This window comes from Agelaius phoeniceus, chromosome 2, assembly GCF_051311805.1.
Source record: "Agelaius phoeniceus isolate bAgePho1 chromosome 2, bAgePho1.hap1, whole genome shotgun sequence".
Taxonomy (NCBI): Eukaryota; Metazoa; Chordata; class Aves; order Passeriformes; family Icteridae; genus Agelaius; species Agelaius phoeniceus.
In genome coordinates this window covers 14,055,459-14,077,314 of record NC_135266.1, presented here as the reverse complement: position 1 = coordinate 14,077,314, position 21,856 = coordinate 14,055,459, and the positions used below count along the sequence as shown (strand labels likewise).

Genomic DNA, 21,856 nt, shown 5'->3' with positions numbered 1-21,856 from the left:
AAAATGCAATTCCCTCCACATCAATCTTGGTCTTTACTGCTCTCCTTGAAGGTGACAGATGCAATGACAAAAGCTCCAAAACATTTTCAATATGGCTGCTGTGAAGCCTGTGTCAGGGGCCTCCTGCAATCAGAGGACTGAGTCTAAACCAGAGTTTTGCAATAAACATTTGTGGCAAAATCCTGTGTGTTTACTGAAGGTTGCAAGATTGTGCACATTTACCTGGGCTAACTGGATTATTCCAGGCTGGTGATGCTCCTTCTAGCAGAGAGGCTTCACTGTCACTTTTGACACGAGACATGCTGCCTACAAGAATCCTCATCCCAATGTAGGGCCATCCTGATGACCTCCAGTTCTACAACCTTCACATGCTGCAGTTCAAATACGGTGTTTTTAAGAGAGAGCACTGCCCCACCTCTGCTGCAGCCAGTGTAGCCAAGGATGCTGAGATCAGAACACTGTTTCAGCTGCATGCAGTCCAGTTACCAAGCCAAAATGCTTCAAGTGGAAGGATGACCCAACATGACACTTGGGTGGGGAATATACCATTTTTAGCCTACACTGTAATACCCACAGGCAGAAGATAACACATGCATGCACCATTTAGTTCCATGTGTGCACACACACACATATATAGATATCTATAGACACCAGCAGTGGTCAGCTCCTCTCCTGCTCCTCATTAGGAACGTCTGGGCCAAGAGAGTTGAATGTTTACAAACTCTTGGGCTCTTACCAGCATGACACTTTTTTTATTTCCTGCAGTTATAAAAACCAGAAGACATAAGGAAAGGATTCCAGCTAAGGCTGTCTCTTGCTCACATTTTGGAACCATCTCCTTGTCATGTGTGTATGCAGGTGCTTGAAGGCAGTCATTTCCTGCTAGATAAAAGCATTCCTGTTTGATGTCAATCACTTGGGACATTTTTAAGCAGCAGTGTAAATATGCTGAATTAAGACCTGATCAAGTGAAAAGCATTTAAGTGATATTTATTTAACCCAGGCTATTAAACAAGCACATGTGTATATGTAAACAAAGAACTGAATTACCAAGTAATCACGTCCTTAAATGCCAATGTGGCATATGCCAAATATTGAAATAATATTAAACTGAAAAAAACCAGGCATCTAAAGCTGTATTCCCAATTCTATGGGAGATATTCTCTATGTGATATGAGAACGCATAAGTGAAGAACTATCTTAAGGGCAGAAACAAATCTATGCTTGTACCACAGGAGTGGCGTAACAGAGCATTTACTGCTCTATTTCCCAAGTTTCCTTTCCACTACTGACAAAAACACTACTTTGATCCTCCCAAGCCTGCTTAAACTTGGCAAGTTTCAAGTAAAAACAAAACCACACACACACCTCCCAAACCCCATGCAAGAACTCTGCTCCTTGTATCAACATACATCTTTACCAGCCTAAAACAATCATAAAAACATGCACTGAACATGTTGGGAGATACTGGTTTTCTGCCTAAGGCAACCACATGCCTTACTGCCCGTACTAAAAAAGAGTTGGCCTGTTCTACAATGCCCACACAGACTGGCATTCACACTGACAAGGTCTGTTTGTTTTTCTCCAGAAGTCTGTGGAATATGCTCAGCTGGAATATCTAACCATGCAATAACAGGAATACCTAACCATGGAATAACAAAGATGTTTACAAGCATTTTGAATCTGATTTACTTTGCATTTTCTTCCCTGCTCTTTTTAGAAAGTTAATGTATCACACAAACACGTATTTCATGTTATCCTTCCCCCATTCCTCATATTCACTGATTAATTAAGGAGCATTTAAGGCTCACCCACACAGCTTTAAATGCTCTGAGCCACTTGGATTACAGTAACTTGTAATGCATCAAGCCCCAAAAGAGAGACTCATGGAAATGACAGCAAATGATGAAAGGGTTTTATTGTGCAAAGATTTCAAAATGCTGGAAATCCTTTTGTATTTCCCTCCACATCACTTTTTCCTCCCCTCCCCTGGCTGGGAATAAGGAAACAGCCAAGTTATTCTATAGCTGGTTCCCACCACGGTAACATTCTGGCTCCCATTGTGCTGCTCATTCAAGCAAAAACAAGAACAAGCATTAACAGCTCCATTCCCATCCATCCACCAGACAGGAACTCACAGATGCTTCATTACACACCTCCTGCTGGCACTGATGAGGCAGAGGACGTGTATAGAAAGGAGGGGGGGACTCAGACAAAACACAAGAGTCATTGTAATTGTTCCCATTCCCAATTCTGTGAGCTCATGTTAGCCAAAACATCCTACTACTTTCAGCTTTCCTCGCTGGTAAAAAATACAGGCACTGTCAACAGCACCTAGAGAACATCTCAGATTATGCAAACATCACATCTGTGAGTTTAAAGAAGACAGGAGGAGGGGAAAAAATGGACCATTTTCTGTAACTGGAATTTTATTTTATATATAAATAATAAAGAGACCGAGGGATTTTGAGACTTGCTACTTGCAATGTTGATCCTGCAATGGGACAAGCATGGGCAGCCTTGAGTGCCACTGCAGAACAGAGGACAGAGTCTCAGCACTGACCCAAGCACGTGGTGCCCTTTCACAGCAGCCATCCCAGCAGCCTGAGCAGATCATCAGACTGTCCTGAGGCAGAAGGCAGATTAGTCACATTCAAAATGGATTCAGGTGGTTTTCATCTTTTTCTTGGGAAATTGTTGCTCATATCTATATTTTTATTCACCTATAACCAAAGAAAGGGGACAGAGGTTAAGGGGGAGAGGAATGGAGGGAGAAAGCAGAATTAAATTTATCACAGGCCCTTTCATTTTTACAGTGTAATCAAAACGTTTTTCTTTGCTGTGGCAAGTTGATCAAAATCTGTTTGAGGAACATTCTCAACACCAATTTGCTTCCAGTAGAGATATTTAACTCTTCATATTACTGACATTAGAGCACTAATCATCATGTCTGTTCTAGAGGACTCAATTCCCATAGTTGAACTAAATGGAAAGAGAAAAGAGAACACTTCAAACCAAACACCAACTGGAATCTTGTATAATCAACCAACTTTCTCAAAAATAATTCTTTTAAATTCCCATCAAACGCATGTTTTCTTAATCTTACTTACTCTGGAGTAAGACTAGGGCAATTTAACTCAAAGAAATGGAATTACATAAATATAGATCTGGAACAGAGTGAAAATGAGATATGCCATCTTCATGGAAAATCACAAAACCCTGTCACTTCTGTGCAACTCCCAGATACAACAGCTGGATAAAATTAAACATTTTTTTCTTCCACAGTGAGATGTGGTTTGAACTGAAGTTTGCATATCATTTTTGATGGCAAACTATAATAAGGGAGGTGCAGTGCTTCTGGTTTTTGGAATAGAGAAATATGTTGTTGTTTTCAACCCAATAGGATTTTGTCCTTGGCTGACCATTCACAGTTCAGAGACCCATGCTGTGGCAAATCATGGAGGAAATAAGATTGTCTTTATTTTAGTAACCACATTCTACTAGGAATATTCCCAGCAGTTGAAAATGCAGTGAGACTTTCAGGACTGATCTCATCTAGAATAAAAAAATGTGTCTTTTTAAAGATCACAGCAATGTTCTCCAACCTTTGGGATCACCCAAATCCAACAAAACATCTGGACTTGGGTATGCAGTTAAATGACAGGATTTGATTTCAAGCACAAGTAACAAACTGCCACCCCCGCAGAGCAGCTGAACTTGATACTGAATTGAACTTTCACCATCTGGTTGCCCTAGGTCAAAAATCCAGCAGTTCCCTTCATGTGCCTCCTCCAGAAACAACATGAGGTGAAGCATGTAGGTTTCAAAACCAGGAGCACTCAGGTCCTTCAAGCTCCTGGGCAATTTATCTTCACTCTCTTAAAACCTTCCCCAAAGAAAGAAAATGTGCCTGAAGCAAAAGGCTGACATTTCAAAAAGTGAATAAAAAAATTCTATTCATAGCAAAAAATTCTAAAAGAAAATAAAACCTATTTATGGATTTCTGTTTGAACCTTGATATTTGTGCAGTGTCACAAACAAAAGTTCAATTTTCTTGGGTTTTTATCATTTAGTAGCTCTGTCCTAGTTGACAAGAAGCACAAGAATATTTCAGTGAATTTTAGAGAGGCTTTTCTTCCTCTCAGTTCTCTTGGGATTCTTTACACAATAATATTCAAAAATCCTTCTATTATTTTTTTAGTATTTATTTTAAATTACTATCTTACAAACTATTTGGAGAACATGTATTCTTAAAGACTTTATATTCATAGCTCTAAAGGGAAAGCTAAGGTACTCAGTACATCAGCCAGTCAACAAGCTCACATTGCTGTTGTGAGAATTAGCAATAGCAATTAAAACACTTTAACATTAAAAACCAGGTTTTCTTTTAGAGCTGCCCATGAAGCAGTGGAATGCTGCTGCTTAGCAGATGGGTGATTCCACCACATCTGCAAACATGTGTGACTGATGCTGGGGCATGGAAAAAAATTGATGCAGTTTGCCAGATCTGGACTCTATTGACACAAGTTGGCAGCAAGGAAAAAAAATAAGATTTTTCTGGTAAATGCAATACTGCATACAAAAATGATGAGGAGTACCTATAATGGCAGGATCACTTTCTGATGAAAAGGAAGTTTTTAACATGATGCAAAAATAATACAGGGCAAAGAGAATCAAGTAGAAAACATGTTCAGAAGAGACATTCTTTATCAACTGATAACAGAGCAGACATCTGACATTTTGTGCTAAATTACATCCAATTATGTTATAATTATTTGTAATAAGCCTCAAATACAGAGCAATTTTTATCCTGTGAAACCAAACCATCACAAAAAATCAAGAGGATGTTTCTGTTTTGCTTTTCTAGAAACTGTAACCATAGGACTTGCTTGAGTTAAGAACACAGCCCTGAGGCCAAGTCAGAACTGGTATCTCAACTCGAGTTTCTGCCTTGGAGAGCCTGGAAAATGCTGCCTTCATTTCCTCCATCTTTTGTTCCCAACAGGACTCATTTGGGAGCTGCTTTAACATGAAAGGTCAGGCACATCATGAACTTTTACAGGCTGTAAGGCAGTGCTGTACCCTGGCACTCACAAATCTTTAGAGAAAACTTATCAGCAGGGAAGAGGTTTCTTTCCCAACCCTAATACTTGTGCAAGCATGACAAAAAAGGCAAAGAGATTTTTGGTAAGGAAGGCAGAAATGGGAAGACAAAAAGGAAAATAAAAGGCCAAAACCAACCAACACCACAATCACAAGGCTTTCCTCAATTAATTCAGAACTCTTCAAACAGACATGTATTTACTTGTTATGCTCTAAAGATGAATAATTTCGATTTCTTAATTTGAATAGTGTTAGGGAGTGCATATATTCTTGATAAATTTTAGGACAAATAAAATTATCTGTCTGCACTCTCCTAATCATTATGAAGAAAACTACAAGTCAAACTTGAAAATGTTCAGCTTTTCCCAGTTACTCTGCTGCTTAGCCACAAACTATTAGCAGTCTTTATCCTTTACCTGTCTGATGCCAGGTGATGTAGAATTCTACTTCTGGGTCTGCTCTTTATTTGAAGCAGCATGGACTTCCAGGGGCTTCTCACCCACTGCATCACCCTTGAGGAAGAAAAAAAATATGCACAACATCTCAATTGAGGCAATCCATGATTAATGTTTTTACCAGAACAGAAACCCTCTTCAAAAGCTGAAACAAAAATATCTCACAAAATCAAGTGCTTCATGAGACTAATTCAGTATAATACACTCAAATATGATCTTCTACCAAACACTTTCTAGACTTTAGTCTTCCTGTAGCTAGCCAAGCAATTAAAGGGTTTGAAAGAACAAGTATTTTCAACAGAAGTGCTTTAATTGAATCATTTTGCCTGTATTAATAACAGAGGATGAATACCCATAGAGTAGATGCTATTTTGCATTCTCTGAATTCTGTGTGGACTTATACAATAGATCTCTTTTAGCACATACCCTTTTAGAGGGTGTTCTCACACTTTCCCCAACATTAATGACAGAAATCAAAGAATGAAGAGAAGCTTGTTACAGTGTCTGGTCTATCTATTTGCCAAGATGCTATAACAAACATGCATTTGATTACAGCTTTAAATAGATATCCATTTAAAAATACTTAAAGGGCCACACACATGCCTTGGGGACTGAAGCACATGGAAGGAAAAGCTGAGATGAGGATCTGTTCAGACTGGCGAGGACCAGACAAAGGGGAAACCTAATTCCTATCCACAAATTCTTAATGGGCATTTACATATTTGGAAGAGCCACATCCTTCTCAGAGGTTAACATCTAAAGGACAGGGAGAAAAGGACAGAGGAGCATGGCAGATTTCTCTGAGATCAAAGGGCAAAAAATTGTAAATGTATCACACCACTGATCACTGGAGCAGGTTTTCCTGACAACTTTCTAAATGTCCACCCCAGGAAATATTCAGCACATGATTATATAAGGCCTGAACCACCCAATCTAATTTTGAAACTGTCTCTGCTTTGAACAAGGGTTGGGGTGAAATAATGAGAGGTGGCACCCACCCTCAATTGTTATTAAATTCTACACATGGAAATTAAATGGCATTTCCTCTTCATTCTAGAAGGCTATTTTTACCAACATGACTTAATTAAAGAGATGATTGGTGACAGCCAACATGGCTTCACTAATGGCAAAGTGTGCCTGACAAATTTGGTGGCCTTTTATAACAGGGTTACAGCAGCGAGGAAGAGTGACTGATGTCGTTTGTGACTTGTGCAAAGTGCTTGACACTGTCCTGCAGGATATGCTTGTCTCTGAGCTGCAGAGACATGGACTTGATGGATGGAGCACTTGGCAGATAAGGAATTGGCTGGATGGTCACACTCAGAGCTGCAGACATCACTGGCTCCTTATTGCAAAAGTTTCACACCTTCTTGGTATTTTCTCGTGGGCATCTCCTCACAGCACTGACTCTTTCGTCTTCACAAAGCAGCCACTGACTCCAGTTCCCTTCTCAACCAGCCACCCCACTCTTTTATAGCTCTCTTCTTCTCACTGGTTACAGCTGTGGCCTGTTAAAGTCAGGCCTGTTCCTAATCTTTGATAGATGGCCCAGCTGCAATAATTGACCCCTCCTTAGGGGTAAGATTACTTTCTACACTATCTTTATTTTCTTATATTCTGTCACCCTATAAGTGGTGCTCCTCAGGGGTCAGTGCTGGGACTGGCACTGACACCTCTGCCAGCAGCAAGGACCCTGGGATTGGGGGCACCCTCAGCAAGTCTGCCAACAATCCCCAGCTGTGGTGCTCAAGGTGCTGCAGGGAAGGGATGTCATCCAGAGGCATTTACAGGCTTTAAAGATGGGCCCCTGTGAACCTCAGGAAGTTCAGCAAGGCCAAGTGCAGGGTCCTGCACCTGGGTCAGGACAATCCCAAGCACAAACACAGGCAGGGCAGAGAATGGATTGAGAACAGCCCTGGGGAGGAGGATTTAGGGATGCTGATTGATGAAAAGCTCACCATGACCCAGCAATGTGCCCTTGCAGCCCAGAAACCAACCACATCCTGCTTCCAAAGTAGTGTGGGCAGCAGGTCTGCTTTGCTCCTGGAAGCAAACCAGGAGTGCTGTGTCCAGCTCTGGGGCCTGGGACATAAAAAGGATGAGGACTTGCTGGAGCAAGTCCAGAGGAGGCCAAGGGATCATCAGAGAGTTGGAGCACCTCTTCTACAGAGACAGGCTGAGAGCGTTGGGGTTGTTCAGCCTGGAAAAGAGCAGCTTTGGGAAAACTTCTAGCAGCTCTCCAGGGCCTGAAGGGGGCTACAAGAGAGCTGGAGAGGGACTCTTCAGAAGGGCCTCTAGTGACAGACAAGGGGGAATGGCTTCAAATTGGAAGAGGGCAGGTTTAGATTTGACATCAGGAAGAAATTCTTTGCTGTAGGGGTGGTGAGGCCCTGGAACAGGTTGTCCAGAGAAGCTGTTGATGCCCCATCCCTGGAAGTGTTCAAGACCAGGATGGATGGGGCTCTGAGAAACCTGATCTAGTGGAAGCTGCTCCTGCAGGGCGTTGGAACTAGATTATCTTTAAGATCCCTTCCATCCCAAACTATTCTGTGATTCTATAATACTAAATGTGATGGAAAATGTAGCAAAGGAAGCTAGAAGAGACTGGGAAATATTTCAAAGAATGGGTCAAATTTATATATTACCAGTTAAACATGATAAGGACAACAAGTCTGTGCAATCCTGCATATGCTGTGATGGAGATATGGACTCAATATATCAAGATTCAATTATGAAGATATTTCTTAAATGTCTTACTCAAGAAATGCCTAGCAAGACCTTTAAAAGGTAATTCTTTCTTTGAAAAATCCATTTTGTTTTGATTACTACCCTGGATATTTCATAGCAGGGGAAATCACATCCACAAACCACACCCATTTCAAAATAATAACCTACTCTGTAATTTGCCTGTACAGGAACTTTTAAGTTATGACATTTTATTAAAATTTACAATGAATAATCTGACTAACGATGCCTCATCTCAGAGTTTACTCAATCCTGAACAAATGAACTAAAAATAAGCTCCTCACAGAGAAGGCTGTGTTTTTCCAGTTTCTTGTTTTAACTTGTAAAAAGTAATTATTGTCTAGGTAAGCTTTTTTTTTTTTAATGTCCTGAAAGAGGAAAACAATCTAAAGCAACACACACATGCACAAGGGAAGAGTTGTCTTGCTAAATTCCTTTGTTTCTATGAGCTCAGGAGATCTCATCACAGGGCTTGCCTTCAGTATAACTGTTAAACCTGAGTTATTTAATTCAAGCCAATCCACTGATAGACTGTCATTCCTCACACAAAGCCCTTTGCTGAATTAGCAGTTAAGAAGTTTTTACCTCCAACCACTGCATATGCCCACAGTGTAAACAGTGAGCCTAAGTGAGACAGCTCGAGCAGTAATGTGAGTTAGACAGAAAAGGACTCTGTGGCACAGGCACATCATTTTAGAAAAAGGTGCCAAAGTCTTCTAGCACACTCAAAACCAGGTCAGAAGCAAAAGATGTGTTTAGATCAATGACTCAGAAGACAGACTTCCTCTGTGCCACGGTATCCTCTCATAATCAGAAACAGGCACATATTCAAGACAGTCTTTCTGCTTTCTGGCTCAACACAACCACTCCATAACAAATCTGGGTGGCCAGAGGAGGTCACACATCAGAGCTCTATTCCACAGCAGAAGAGGAAATATTTTACATACTTGTGTTTCTGACTGTTTCAAGTGAAAGGTGACTGGTAAGAAATCTCCAAAATACATTTATTATCAAATGTTCAATAAATAGGGATTCCTTGGGACTAAAAAAGAAAAAAAGAAATAATTTGAAACTAAAAACAACACTGGCACTAAGGAGACTGTACAGTTTCAGTACATGAGTGATTCAAAACCACCTCAACTTAGCTCACACAGCATCTAACAGAGATACACTGAGACCTAAACTTAAACAACAAACTTTGCAAAAAACCCGCCATGATTACTCTGAAAAGTTTCTTCCATACAAAGAAAAAGCCCCCAAAGCAAACCAGCTAAATGTCAAACCCCCAAACATGAGGTGCCTCCTTCCCTTGCATTACAGTTGAACCAGGTGCAGAAATTTCTGTTGCTACCTCAGAAGTCTTGCAGATGGTCAGACCCTGTTCACTAATCTTAGAAATTACAACTTCAAAAGCATGATGTAAGATAGGTGTGTATCTTTTGTGCTTATGGAAACTCTTGAAAGGGAAAGTCTGGCCACTAGAAAAAAAACCAAAAAACAAAAACCAACACAGCTGCAAGCTGCAAAACAAAAACAAAGGCTCACCTGGGCTCACAGATTAATAATTTACCTTCTGTCCTCTTTGGTTTGCAATGTATTGCTTGGAATAAAGAGAACATCACTGCCTTACCTTATTCATTCTCCCCCAGTAAATCAGTAACTTCTTCTTCTTTTACTTAAGTTGACCTTGAACTTAATTATCACAAAAATATGAAGTACTTTCAAAAATGTTGCTCTAAGCTGCCCTTAGAGAGATTAACTTTTTGCAGAGTACATTCTTTCTGTCCATCCACTTCTAGCACATTTAAATTCCCCACTGCCCAGACTAAGGATCCACTCCAAAAGAAGTTTGTTTGTATTTCTTACAAGTTTCATATTGTTTTTATTCCTACTACCAAACAATAAAAGGAGGGCATGTGACAGGAAACAGCATTTTCTGCCAGAAGTATAAGTTTACCTTTTAATTGAGATGACCAAACTTTTGCCTGCCTATTCAGAACCCACCAAAGCCAAGCCTAACAAGCATTTTTTGTAGAAGAAGCTTCCTCAGCTGCTTATGTTATGTTTTAAAAGATGACCAAAATACATGTGACTTCAAAACTCTCTTAAAACACAATTCAAGGTTTGTTATGGTCACACTCTGTGATACTGATGGTGAGGCTCCCCAGTCAAAACACTGACACCACAATTTTCAACAGAGATTTCAAGTGAGGAAGGTTCTGGTCCACAATTTCCTTGACACTTGTTTTAAGCAAGTACAGGAAATCAGCCAAAGCTGAGCCCTCTTTGCACCTGGAGACATTTTGTAACCAGCCAGTGCTTAATAAAATACCCAGAGACTGCCATAGAGATACATTTTAAATATATGTATATATAAATATAAAATACATGTATATAGTTTACATGTGTAATAAGAACATATGGGTTTAAAAACTGTATGTATCATGTATTGCTAAGTCACTGGTGGTGTCCATCAGCACACCAGGCAGGAATGCAAACCAAGTAATATGCCATAAAAGTTTCTCAGGCTCTGAAGCTGAGAGGGAAATTAGTTTTCTGTGAGATTACATTACTAGTTGGGCCAAGTGGGAAAGAGCAAACACAAGAAGAAAGGAACAAGGGGTGTACTTAGAGCTGTAGTGCTGTTCTGCTTTTACACAATTTGGCCTCTTCACTAAAAACAAGGGGTGCCCAATTCAGTGCTGCTGGAAGAGAGAGAATCCAAAATTGTTAAAAATACAGCAAAAGTCTTTGAATGGTATAGAGACAAGATAAAGTGAGAACTAAGAGAAGAAATCTATTTTTCTATGTGCTTCAGTTTCAGCAGAGAGATTTTATCCTGACATCCTGAAGAGCTCCATCATTCAACAGCATATTAAAAACATTTATCTGCCTCACATGCTCTGTGGAGGGGCTGCAGCCACAATGTTTTGAAATGGAGGCACAGAAGGTCCCAGAATTCATCTTTCTTGGCAGAACTCGGAATTCAGTTGATATGACCTCAATTTGGCACAGGATTTTGTTTCATAAAACCTTCAGAAAATTAACATACCACATTTATTTTAATGACATATTGCTGCACAAACATGAAGTTATGCACAGCTGTGGTACCTATGACTATCAAAAAAATTATGAGCAACATAACAAATTAACAGAAGCCAAGAAGAGCCACCCATATACTGCTTGACTATTTGCAAGAATCCTTTGTGTAGCAACAGGAAAATGCTGGAGTAAATGTCACAAAAACAAAAATAAGGTCTTTTGCTCTGGCATAGTTTCATGAAATGGGTTACATCTGCTGCAACAACAACTCAAGAGTCACATTTAGACCTGTCTTCACTAGTTCAGGAATCTAGCTGCCTAGAATGACAGTAAGAAATACATATACAAAAGCAACCAAATTCTTCCACAAGGTTGTCAAATTAAAACTGAAGACACAGAATCTATCCTACAATGCTTTGCCAATTTTTTTGTATATGATAGTTAAAAGCATTTTCTTCCATGATGCTTCTGTATGAGTAAAAGCCTCCAATAAAAAAATGGAATTTAAACAGAAATTCTTCTGCTTGAAAAATTGATACTGATTTGGTGGTGCTAATAATCTGTATGATTATTTCCATCTGGAACAAACCTAAACCAAACCCATCTCTACCCACCCAGATTCTCAACTGTGTGTTTTGTATGGTTTCCCTGGCCAAAGGAAACTTCAGGGCAAACTTCTTCCATTAGAATCACTTCTCAGTCCCCATTCTAGACAAGAGCATGTGACTTCTTACAGCTGCTGCTCAGCCTCTCTGCAGAGCAGGGAGACAGGAGCCTCTCCTGAGGAACTCTGAGGACACAGCCCCAGCAGGGCTGTTTGCCTCAGTGGTAATGGGAAATGCAAGCAGTTTCATCAAGTGACCAAGTACTTCTTCTTCATTTGAGTCACAGGGGTTTTGGACCTTGTCTAATCCATCACAGCAGCAGCAGCAGCTCACACAGACAGGACTTGAACAATTGCAGAATTGAACTTGAACTTTTGCAGAACACCCATCCATGAGCATTTTGCTCCTTTGTGCAAGTAACGTGTTTTGGCAACTAAGGGGTGTGATTTAAAGATTTTGCAAGGAGGAAGAGAAGGAAGTGTGTTTACTTAGTGGTCTCTGAAATGCTGTAGGCTGTTTGTTTTTCTGCTGAGGTAGCAAGTGCTTGAATAAGCCTTATAGCAAAATGAAAGTGCCAAAAGTTTTTGCCTTCCAATAACAACCACGTGTTCCCTTTTGAAAGCCTGGGACACAATAAAAGAAAAACTTCAGCTTTTTTTACTAATGCTGTCAGTTTGTCTTTCTGAAATATTTTAACATTGCCTCTTTTTTGAGGTTTTTTTTTGAGAGCCTAGGTTTTAGGAAAGCTACAGGACAATTAACAAACCTTTGTTTATTCAAGTTCATTTACTGAAGTGCCTTGGGCCAATACAGGGTAAGTATCCATTGATGAAAGTCTTCACTCTCAGAAGACTCAGCAACTGCCAGGACGAAGATTTCATGAACTGTGAAGATTTCCCCAGCCCAGCTTGTTTTTGAACTAGTCCTACACCCAGCCTCAGCAAGGGAACTTGGTCCCATCCCCATGGTCTATCCAAGTGCAATTTTGTCTCCAAAACACCTCTCTCCCAGTCACACTGAGTTTAGAAGTGAATTTAAAACAACAGAAGCTTTACATAACACACATGAACTTTTCTTTCTTTAATCAGCAGCTAAAAAAAAAAAACCACCTTAAAACCTTACAGGCTTTCTTAGGCACACATTTAATAAACGTGTTCAGTTCTCCAGTCTCTCACAATATGCTTCACTAAGCCATGTACATATATTTCCTAGAATTCTGTTTGCTTATCTGTATCAGATTATACTAAAGGAAGCTTCCAAACAGGATTTTTGAAAGTTTAGCTTGAAGTAAGCCTAATGTTTTTCTATAGCTTAGAAAGAGAGAATGAAAAATTTCTCTTCAGAAATAAACGCCAAGTCACAGTGGAACAAAACCACTGTTGTTTGTAATTTTTTTTCTGAAAAGACATTGGTAAGTTCAGAAATCAAGTTCCTCAAACTTCTTACCTTATCACCTCTTTCCCCTGATTTCTTCTTCTTAGGAGTATCCTTCCAAAGAGCTTCTACAGCAATATATCCTTGAAGACTCCAGTCATACAGCTGTGTGCCAGCAACCTTTGAAACAGAAGTTTTTAGAAAGCATGAACTTAATAATCTGGGGAATATTGCCTTGCTTCTTATTTAAGTGGAAAAAGTCTCGTAACACAAGATGTTTAACTCCTCCCACCCAAGCTCACAATGTACAGAATTAATAAACATCTTGGAAAATAATGTCCCATGAGGAATAAGAAAAAATAATGTGCTAAAAACCTGTCTGAGGACTACCTGAATATGCATCTGTACAAACAGGAGTGGAATGATTCGGTGTGGAAACAATCCCTGTTTTCTTAGTATTTGACATTCAACATAATTAACATATGCAAAGTATTTCTTATTTTGACCATACCCATTTCAAAGACCCTACTGAAGGTTGTCAGAAATTGCTTGCAATTTTAGATTTTCTTCTTATTTGTTTTTCAGAACTTGCTGATAGATGAATGTTATGAATAACCAGCTGTCAACTCCCAAAACAGTACACAGCTAGGAAAGACTGTGTTTGCTATATTATTACCTGTATTATACTGTGTTTGCTATATTATTGCCTGTATTTTATGACAGGGAAAGGCCCAAAGTCTAATAAAACAGTATCCCTTGCCCCTTTTGTGACATGGAATTGTAACATTTATAGTACCCTTTAAAAGTAAAGAGTGTTAGCTTTTTATGGCCAGGCTCAGGTCTATACTGACTCTCATATCAGTATCTGTTTCTGTAAGAGGAATAGCAAAAAGGACAATTTGTCCAACTAAACTGCTATTAAACTAAAAAAAGCTTATGAAATCAAGAACTAAGAAGGTATTTCCCTATCTCCTACAGCACGCAAAGCCACAAAAAGCAAACTGAGAACAGGGCAAGTGTAAATATTTCTAAAACAATTTTCTGATATTTCTGAAAAAGTTTCTGAACTACATTTTTCAGTTTCTTCCAGTCTCCATCAATTCACTGTTCAGAGACTTCCTGAGCCAGAGGTGATTTTTATGCGTGTAAAGAGGCCCAAGGAATTTCCCCTCTCTGAACTTTTTGCATGGAGTTCAAGGGGAAGTGCAGATTTTTAGCATCCCTGTGCCAAGTGGTTCCACTGCTGGGTACACGTGGTGTGAGGAGCCACTTCCCCTTGTTTGTCTGATCTGTAATCAGCAAGGCTGGTTACAGCAGTCACTACACAATGGTACAAGGATGTGCTTCTGGGCAGACACCATGTGCTTGCTACCTTACAAAGGAGGCTATTGAATAACTAGAATTAAAAGAAAACAAACCCAAATCAGCAACTACACTTTCAAATCACAACTAAATCCAAAATGTAGGCTGTCTTAAATACAAAGTATCCTTTTTGTCACCATATCTGACCAATGATTTTGGTTTAAACAAGTTCATTGGATGCACTCAGTTTTCTCTACAGCTGAAAGTGATAAGAGTCATCAGAAAAAAGCACATCAAGTGAACCAGTTAAATCTCCAAAACTGCTCAATCTAAGTATTTCAGGTATAGAGAGCTATTTTATTTTTCAGTATCATAACTGTTCATTCTCCAGCATCTAGCACTTCAACAAACTAGCTGGCTCATCTGGAAAGATGGTAGTCCCTAGTGCAAACAGTACAAACCTACCACTGAAAAAATCTGAAAAATAATCACAATAAACAAAGTGCTGGTTTTGTCTGCAATATCACTGAAGACACAGCTACCAACATAAAATGAGAAAAAACAACTGTCCTTAAGCTATATTTTTGTTTCTGCTTAAAAATACTCCATTGAAATATTTAAAACCACACAAAATGCCCAACAGTACAAACTTTAAAATATTCTTATAGTCATATAAGGAGTCATATGACCAAGTGATTTATGAATTGCATTAGATGAGAAACTGGTCATTCATGTTGCTGGATTAAGTAGCTACATCACAAGGTACAGCAACCCAGACAGTTTAGTCTGCCAAAACCAACCAATGTTTCACCATGGCAAAAACCTTCCAAGAGCCAGGACCCACAAACACTTCCACGGCTGAAAAATGCAGTTCCAGGCAGACTGGAAGTGCAAGCTGCAATGTCAACATGCTAAAATACCATTGCTGCTGAATGCAGCACTGTAAGTGGGTTTGTATGCTAAAGTTTGAACAAACAAGTTCAAAAGTCAGAATGAGTGGCACTCAACAGGGATTCTGAAAGTTTGAGGTGGCCATGGGCCACCAACACCCACACTGGGCACTCCTGGGGTGGCACCAGTGCTCTCCAAGGCCTAAGGTGGCACACAGCACCCTGAGCATGCATTACTGGCCACACTGGATGTCACACAGAATCACACATGCAGAGCCTTGATTAGCAGTTCTTTATCTATATACTGAAACTACAAACTGAGAATGCACTGGTTTTCCTACAAAGTGCCAATTCATGGACATTCAGCAGCAACCATGGATGAAGTGACCCCAGGTCCTGCTTTCCAGCTCACAGCTCCTGGAGCCGTGTCCTGCTCTCAGCTGTGCCAGCACAGCTGTTCATGCCTTATAGATGAACCCAGCAAGGGACAAGGTACAGGTTCAAAAGACACAGAAATAATGTGGTTTGCTGTCAAAGAAACAAAGCTCTACTGGGAAGCTTTTCTTTCTTTCAAGAAGAATGAAAGCATAACACACAATACTTTAGTAAATTTGAAAGGTTCTAATAACAAAGGACAAAGTTTAATTCCAATTATAGAGTGATTTAAATAACTGCATAATGGAAAGTTCTTTCCAGCTGGAATATAAGCCACAGTAAATACAAAGTATTTTGAGTATATTATGATTAGCTGGAAAGCAATACCATTTCGAAACACTAAGGAAGGTTCCACCAGAATAAAATAAGCTTTAGTATTAAATTCAGTTCCCTACCACATATACAGTCTGATCTTTTGTTCAAAGTTATTAAAAGTATAGTAATACTGGCAGTGAGGAAATAAATCCCTTACAAATTTGTGATCTATTATTTATTAGATTATTTCCTAAAGCAGGGGAAAAATAATAGTCTATGAATTTCTTCCATCTTCAGTTAGATGATTAGTGTCTGAAAACTCCCTGCTACCAATGATGAACTCTGTTGCTACAACTTCAATTAGGAATTCATACATCTTAATTAAAGAAAAATTTTTACCTAAGATGAATTAAGTGTTGAACCTCAATTACAAATATATTTTGCTGTGCTTATTTCCAACTCTCCACTATAAAGTCTTAAATAAAAGTGGGACAGAAACAAAACCCCCACAAATTAAAAAAAAACAACAAAAACAACACAATACCCAGTGAAGGGAATTATACAAGTGTAAAAGAAAAAGCAGTGATGAAGTACTTAAGTATGGAAGAAAAATAAAAAGAACATAACATAAAAAATAATTTAAATTTATGTTAAAGAATATTTTCTATATTGTTTCATCAACTTGGCAAGTGAGCTTTGTACTGCAGGCATTCCTTTCTAGGTTTACAGACATTTTTGAAAGGCGTATGAAACATTTAAAAATAATTAATAGAGAGGAAAGTGTTTCCAATTTCAGATTAAAGCCTAAAAATTATGGATGATATGCTTAAAACTTTGCTTTTTTAAGAAAAGAAAGCAGAAGATAGATTAGAGGAACCAAAACAGTATCTAGGATATTACTCTCCCCACAGAAGTTTCCAAATTCAGGTCTACTGTCCTGACCAAGTCAACAAAGCTAAACCCATTCCAATCTCCTATCAGATTTTTCATTACAGTCAAACTAAGAACTGTGAATTAATCAAAGAGCAACCATGCACTTCAAAGTTCTCATAAAATAAACTAAGTATTGTGAAGCTGTTAGCACCAAATCCATAGTTAAGCCTGAACTGAGCTTCTTTAAAAACAGTAACATCAGTTTGAACAGCGTTCAATCACTTCCCACTTCACTGTTCAGAAGGCAAGCAGAATTTTAATACACAGTTTCCAACAGAAATGTCTAAGCTTCTTAAATTTTGATGGGTCTTTTTCCTGCCACTTGCATAATTTTCACTCTCTGAGAATAAGCCAAGAGAATTATCTGTATTTAGAGCATCTGAATCCTGGAAGCAGTAAAAAAAGATTCCATCAAAGATCAGAGTACCACCATGCTGGTGGAGCTCAAACTCAGCAGTTTTGATCTCCCTAAGTCAATGACCTTTCAGCTTTTAAAGAACATGCTATGGTCTTGAGAATATCATATACCATTCTGACATCTCAGGGTTATTCACAAGTGGCCAGTAACTAGATAGCAAATTTACCAAAGGCTGAAATATAAAGAATTTCTGAAGGATGCAAGTATGTGCACTGTGAGTGGTTAAAAGCTGGATATGAAACACAATGTGGTGGAGAACTGAGGAATGTGCCAGTACTAAGTGTGGACAGCAAGGCACGTGATCTAACATCAGTAAGGGCTGTGGAATTCTGTGGTCTCCTCAGTTCTTTCTCTCACAGGAAACTCATTTCAGCAACTGCAAGTTAACATGTTTCTTGTGTGCCTGAAACAACAAATCCATAAATAGGGAAGGCATCCAGTAAGTTAGCAGCAGAACTCTTACCCTCTTCCAGAATGTGCATGCTATCTTTCTTAAACCCCCAACAAAAAAAAAAGGCAGAAAATGTCAATAACATTTCTCTCAAAATGTTATGATGACTTGTCTATAGAAAATCTTTTTCTTTCTTTCAAACACTGTTTTCATTTGCTCACAAGATATTTCATGTTTCCTTGGTATTGTAAGTAAACACACAAACTGTACTCAGCATAATTATGTTAATTTAGTATTACATGAGGTTAGAGATTTTGAAAGGAAATAACATTCCTCTAACTGAAGACACTACTGCAGAGGTTAGAAAAAAAAAATTACTAAAAGGAACATGTCTGATTATCTTTCAGCCCAGACTGCATCTGTTTTGACAAAATAACAGTAATTTTGTTAATTGCCACTGACATGGCTTTTTAAACATGGATGACCAGTTAATCTGAAGCTAGGAGGCAACAATCAAAGTAAGAGACACTTCTGCAAAGAAAGGAATTATCACTGACCTTTGCAATAGCCACCGCTTGCTGAGGGTAATACATGGAGGTAGCCATACCCATGAGAGCTGCAGGATACACCAACTTCTTTATTTTTGAGCCTGTTTTGTAACAACAAATCAAAACCCACAAACCATTGTTAGAGTATATGTTAGCCAAGTCAGCTGAATGCCCCTATTTTGTTTATAAACAATTTTCTTAAATACATTTTAGTGTATTTTCTTTTCCATCCTACCAGTTCCTTAAGAAACATAATCACTCTGATCAGTAGGAGACTCCCTAATAGTTTACTAAACTTTGAAAGCTTCACTTAGATCATATCTTAGATTGGTTGTGCACATAAAATCCTTTGGACAGAAACTGCTGACCAGGTCTGGGACTAGGACTGGATATATCCAGTGTCCTCTGAGTAGGAGTCTATAAGGAAAGTCTCTAAATCCTGTGACTCAAGAGGAGGATCCTCCCCAGACAGGTCTGTCTGACCCTGTCCTCTATGCACAAACTGATCAAGTCACCATCAAATCCTTTCAAACCATTGCTTTATTTCAATAAACAGATTGCTGCTGCTCTCTTACAAGTGAAGTGCATCACTCCATCTGCAACACGAGTTAAAACTAATTATCTCTAATGGCATTTTAAACCAAGCTGGATGACTGCACAATATTCACATGATTAAACTTTGAATACCATATTTTCTACTTAGTGAGCAGCTGTGCATATTCAAGTGTTATGATTAGATCTGGAGGATTTTATCTGTACCTTCCAAGAGGGCAATTTCTTCACAAAGACCAAGGGAAGGAAGAATATGAAGAAGAATATGAGGAAGAATATGAAGAATGCTACTTTCAGTAGCATCAAAATTAAGGGGCACTTCCCTCTATGGTTTGAATATGTATTTTTTCTGGAAATAACAGTCATATTTTAAACTATTACCAGAAAAAAAAACATTTTAAAATTATGGCTCTCATCCTAAAAGATTTAACATTTTTAGTATGAGGTATTTTCATTTTCATTAAACTTAGGATCCTCTAATCTTCCAATTCCAGTCCCAAGACTGCACTTCCTCCTCTCCCCTCACTTTGCTACAGTCATAAATGATGGAAGCTGATCTCATTCATGATCACACTTCTTGAGAAGCAGGAATACAAAGAAAAAGAACTTCAAACAGGGAAGTTACCTTGATTTCATTAGAAAAAATACACAAGGAAAAAAAAGTGAAGTACTGCTTTCACCAGCTTCACTGGAAAATTAAATAGTTGGAGGTGCACTTCTAATTTCTACACAGCCAAGCACACACTTCCAGTGCAACACATTCAGGCCCCACAAAGATTTATTTTTGTCCAAACCATGTCCTCACTGGTATTTAAATTCTACAGTTTTAAAGTTCTGTTACCTACATTTCACTGCATTAAGAATATCTTAATGTAAGCACAAAATACTTCTTCATACTTAACATTTCTTAGATTAATGCTTCTATTTATGAAGGCATGAGCATTTTTTCAGTAAGTGTGATGAAATTAACTGTATCATTTTTCTGTAGTGCAGGTATTTACAGCACACTCACAGTTCACCAATCTATTTGCTGAATCACCATCTGCAGCATCTTTGCACGTCAACACACAATACTTTGAAAAAACTTGAATATATCCCTAATTGGACACATACCATAGTTCAGGAACATCTGCATTTTACCATAACTCATTCCACAGTTGTTTTGTACAGTAACAGATGTGATGAAGAACTTCAATAATTAAAAATATTTTTAGGCTAAAGGATACCAAAACAGTCCTCTGCCATTTTTGTTATACTAAAATACTACTGGGAAAAATGGAAGACTAGATTTTAGTAACAAATACAGCAATGATAAAATAATAATTGTTGGTTATTAAACACCTTTTCCATGCAGTTTCTTTATAAGGAATAGTGCAGAAACATGCTTGTAACAGTTAATTCAGATCTCCTTGTCACAACTAAAAACTAGTACCCTAAAACCCACAAAAAATTACTTATCCAAAATTGTAACTTAACCAGTCCAAATGGTTCCCACTTACCTCTAGCAAGAAACAATCCAATAATTCCAGCAAAACTTATCACACCAAGCCTTGGATAGAATCCAGCAGGCGGTTTTTGGAGAAATTCATAGCCCTCTGAAAAGAAGCCAGAACAAAGTGCTTTAATGTAATGTGAAAGTGTTTTTGTGATAAGGAATCATCAATACACGCTGGCAATTGTTACAAAACACAAAGAGTTATCAAAACACATTTAACTATCATGCTCATTTTAGATATGCTGGCAAAAAATTCAAAGCCTTTGAGTTCTTCTCTGGTGACACATGAATGAAACTGAATATTGTATTGTATTCACCAATTTTCATAGGAGCTTTGCCTTTGCTCCTGGGCCATCTGTTTTGTTTTGCTCTTTGCATCTCAATTGTGTCTTTTCCAAATTAGTGATAAAAACTTTGGCAAAATGGAATTTCACAGTTACACTTTAACAATAACTAGTTTCAGTAAAATACTGTACAAAAACCAGACCAGAGAACAATGGAAAGACACAGCAAAAACAAAGTGCACTCTAAGATGGGAGTCCGGAGGGGGAATGGAAAACTATAGAAAATCTTCCATGCTAACAAGTTCAGAAGACTGAAACTGCTAAGTTTAAAGAAAAGAGGTGCAGTATCTGAAATGAGCTCTACAAAGAATCCATGCTCAGTCCTGGTAAGCCCATGTGTGAGAGGATGCTCCCAAAAATAAAAACAAACTAAAATTATTTTGGATTAATTCAAAATTCTTAGGAGATCCATGGAAGCAAACCAAAATGAAAAGGCTAAACATTACAAACAAAAGACCTAATGCTTGCAACAAATAATAAACTCTACAGGAGGTTTCAGCTACTAAGCTGAGTCAAGCAAATACTGCTGGAGGCTGGGTCAAGCAAATACTGCTGGCTGGGAATAAATTGTGAGGGGTTTTCCCCTTCTCTTCCTGCATAATTAATTTTTAGTGACATTGATAAACATAAGTGCTGGTCTCAGATTTTAATTGCTTAGAAATTTAGTGTCATAAGTGACCCACAAAGGAAATTCAAACAGATACACAATGGAAATAAATTAGTCTTAAATGCATTAGAGATTACACATACAATGATGCTTAATGGAATTCTCTGTAAACTGAAGATATAGTACAGTCCTGCATTTTAAATTGCTAGTTAAGAAAACTAAGCTGATTTACCTCTACCATGCTCAACGGCTTTTTCTAACTTGGGCACAGCTTTGGCATAAAGATCCTAAAAAAAAAAGAGAACAAGGGTAAATAGATACCAAGTAAGTAAAATATTAACTATAGACTGTAACTGAGCTGA

General features: G+C 38.4%; 1 protein-coding gene across 3 annotated transcripts in view; it reads right to left on the bottom strand.

Moving 5' to 3' along the window:
* Nucleotides 1-1,893: 1,893 nt before the first annotated feature.
* APOO (apolipoprotein O) overlaps nt 1,894-21,856 on the bottom strand; it is a 28,922-nt gene continuing 8,959 nt past the window's right edge. For all 3 annotated transcript variants that reach the window (XM_054628157.2, XM_054628156.2, XM_077172218.1), the window contains exons 4-9: nt 21,727-21,781; nt 20,548-20,643; nt 18,506-18,597; nt 13,397-13,504; nt 5,520-5,615; nt 1,894-2,723 (exon numbers count right to left, since the gene is read on the bottom strand). In XM_054628157.2, the coding sequence (XP_054484132.1) occupies nt 5,547-5,615; nt 13,397-13,504; nt 18,506-18,597; nt 20,548-20,643; nt 21,727-21,781 (420 nt within the window). In that variant the 3' untranslated portion in view covers nt 1,894-2,723; nt 5,520-5,546. The remainder of the gene's footprint in view (nt 2,724-5,519; nt 5,616-13,396; nt 13,505-18,505; nt 18,598-20,547; nt 20,644-21,726; nt 21,782-21,856) is intronic.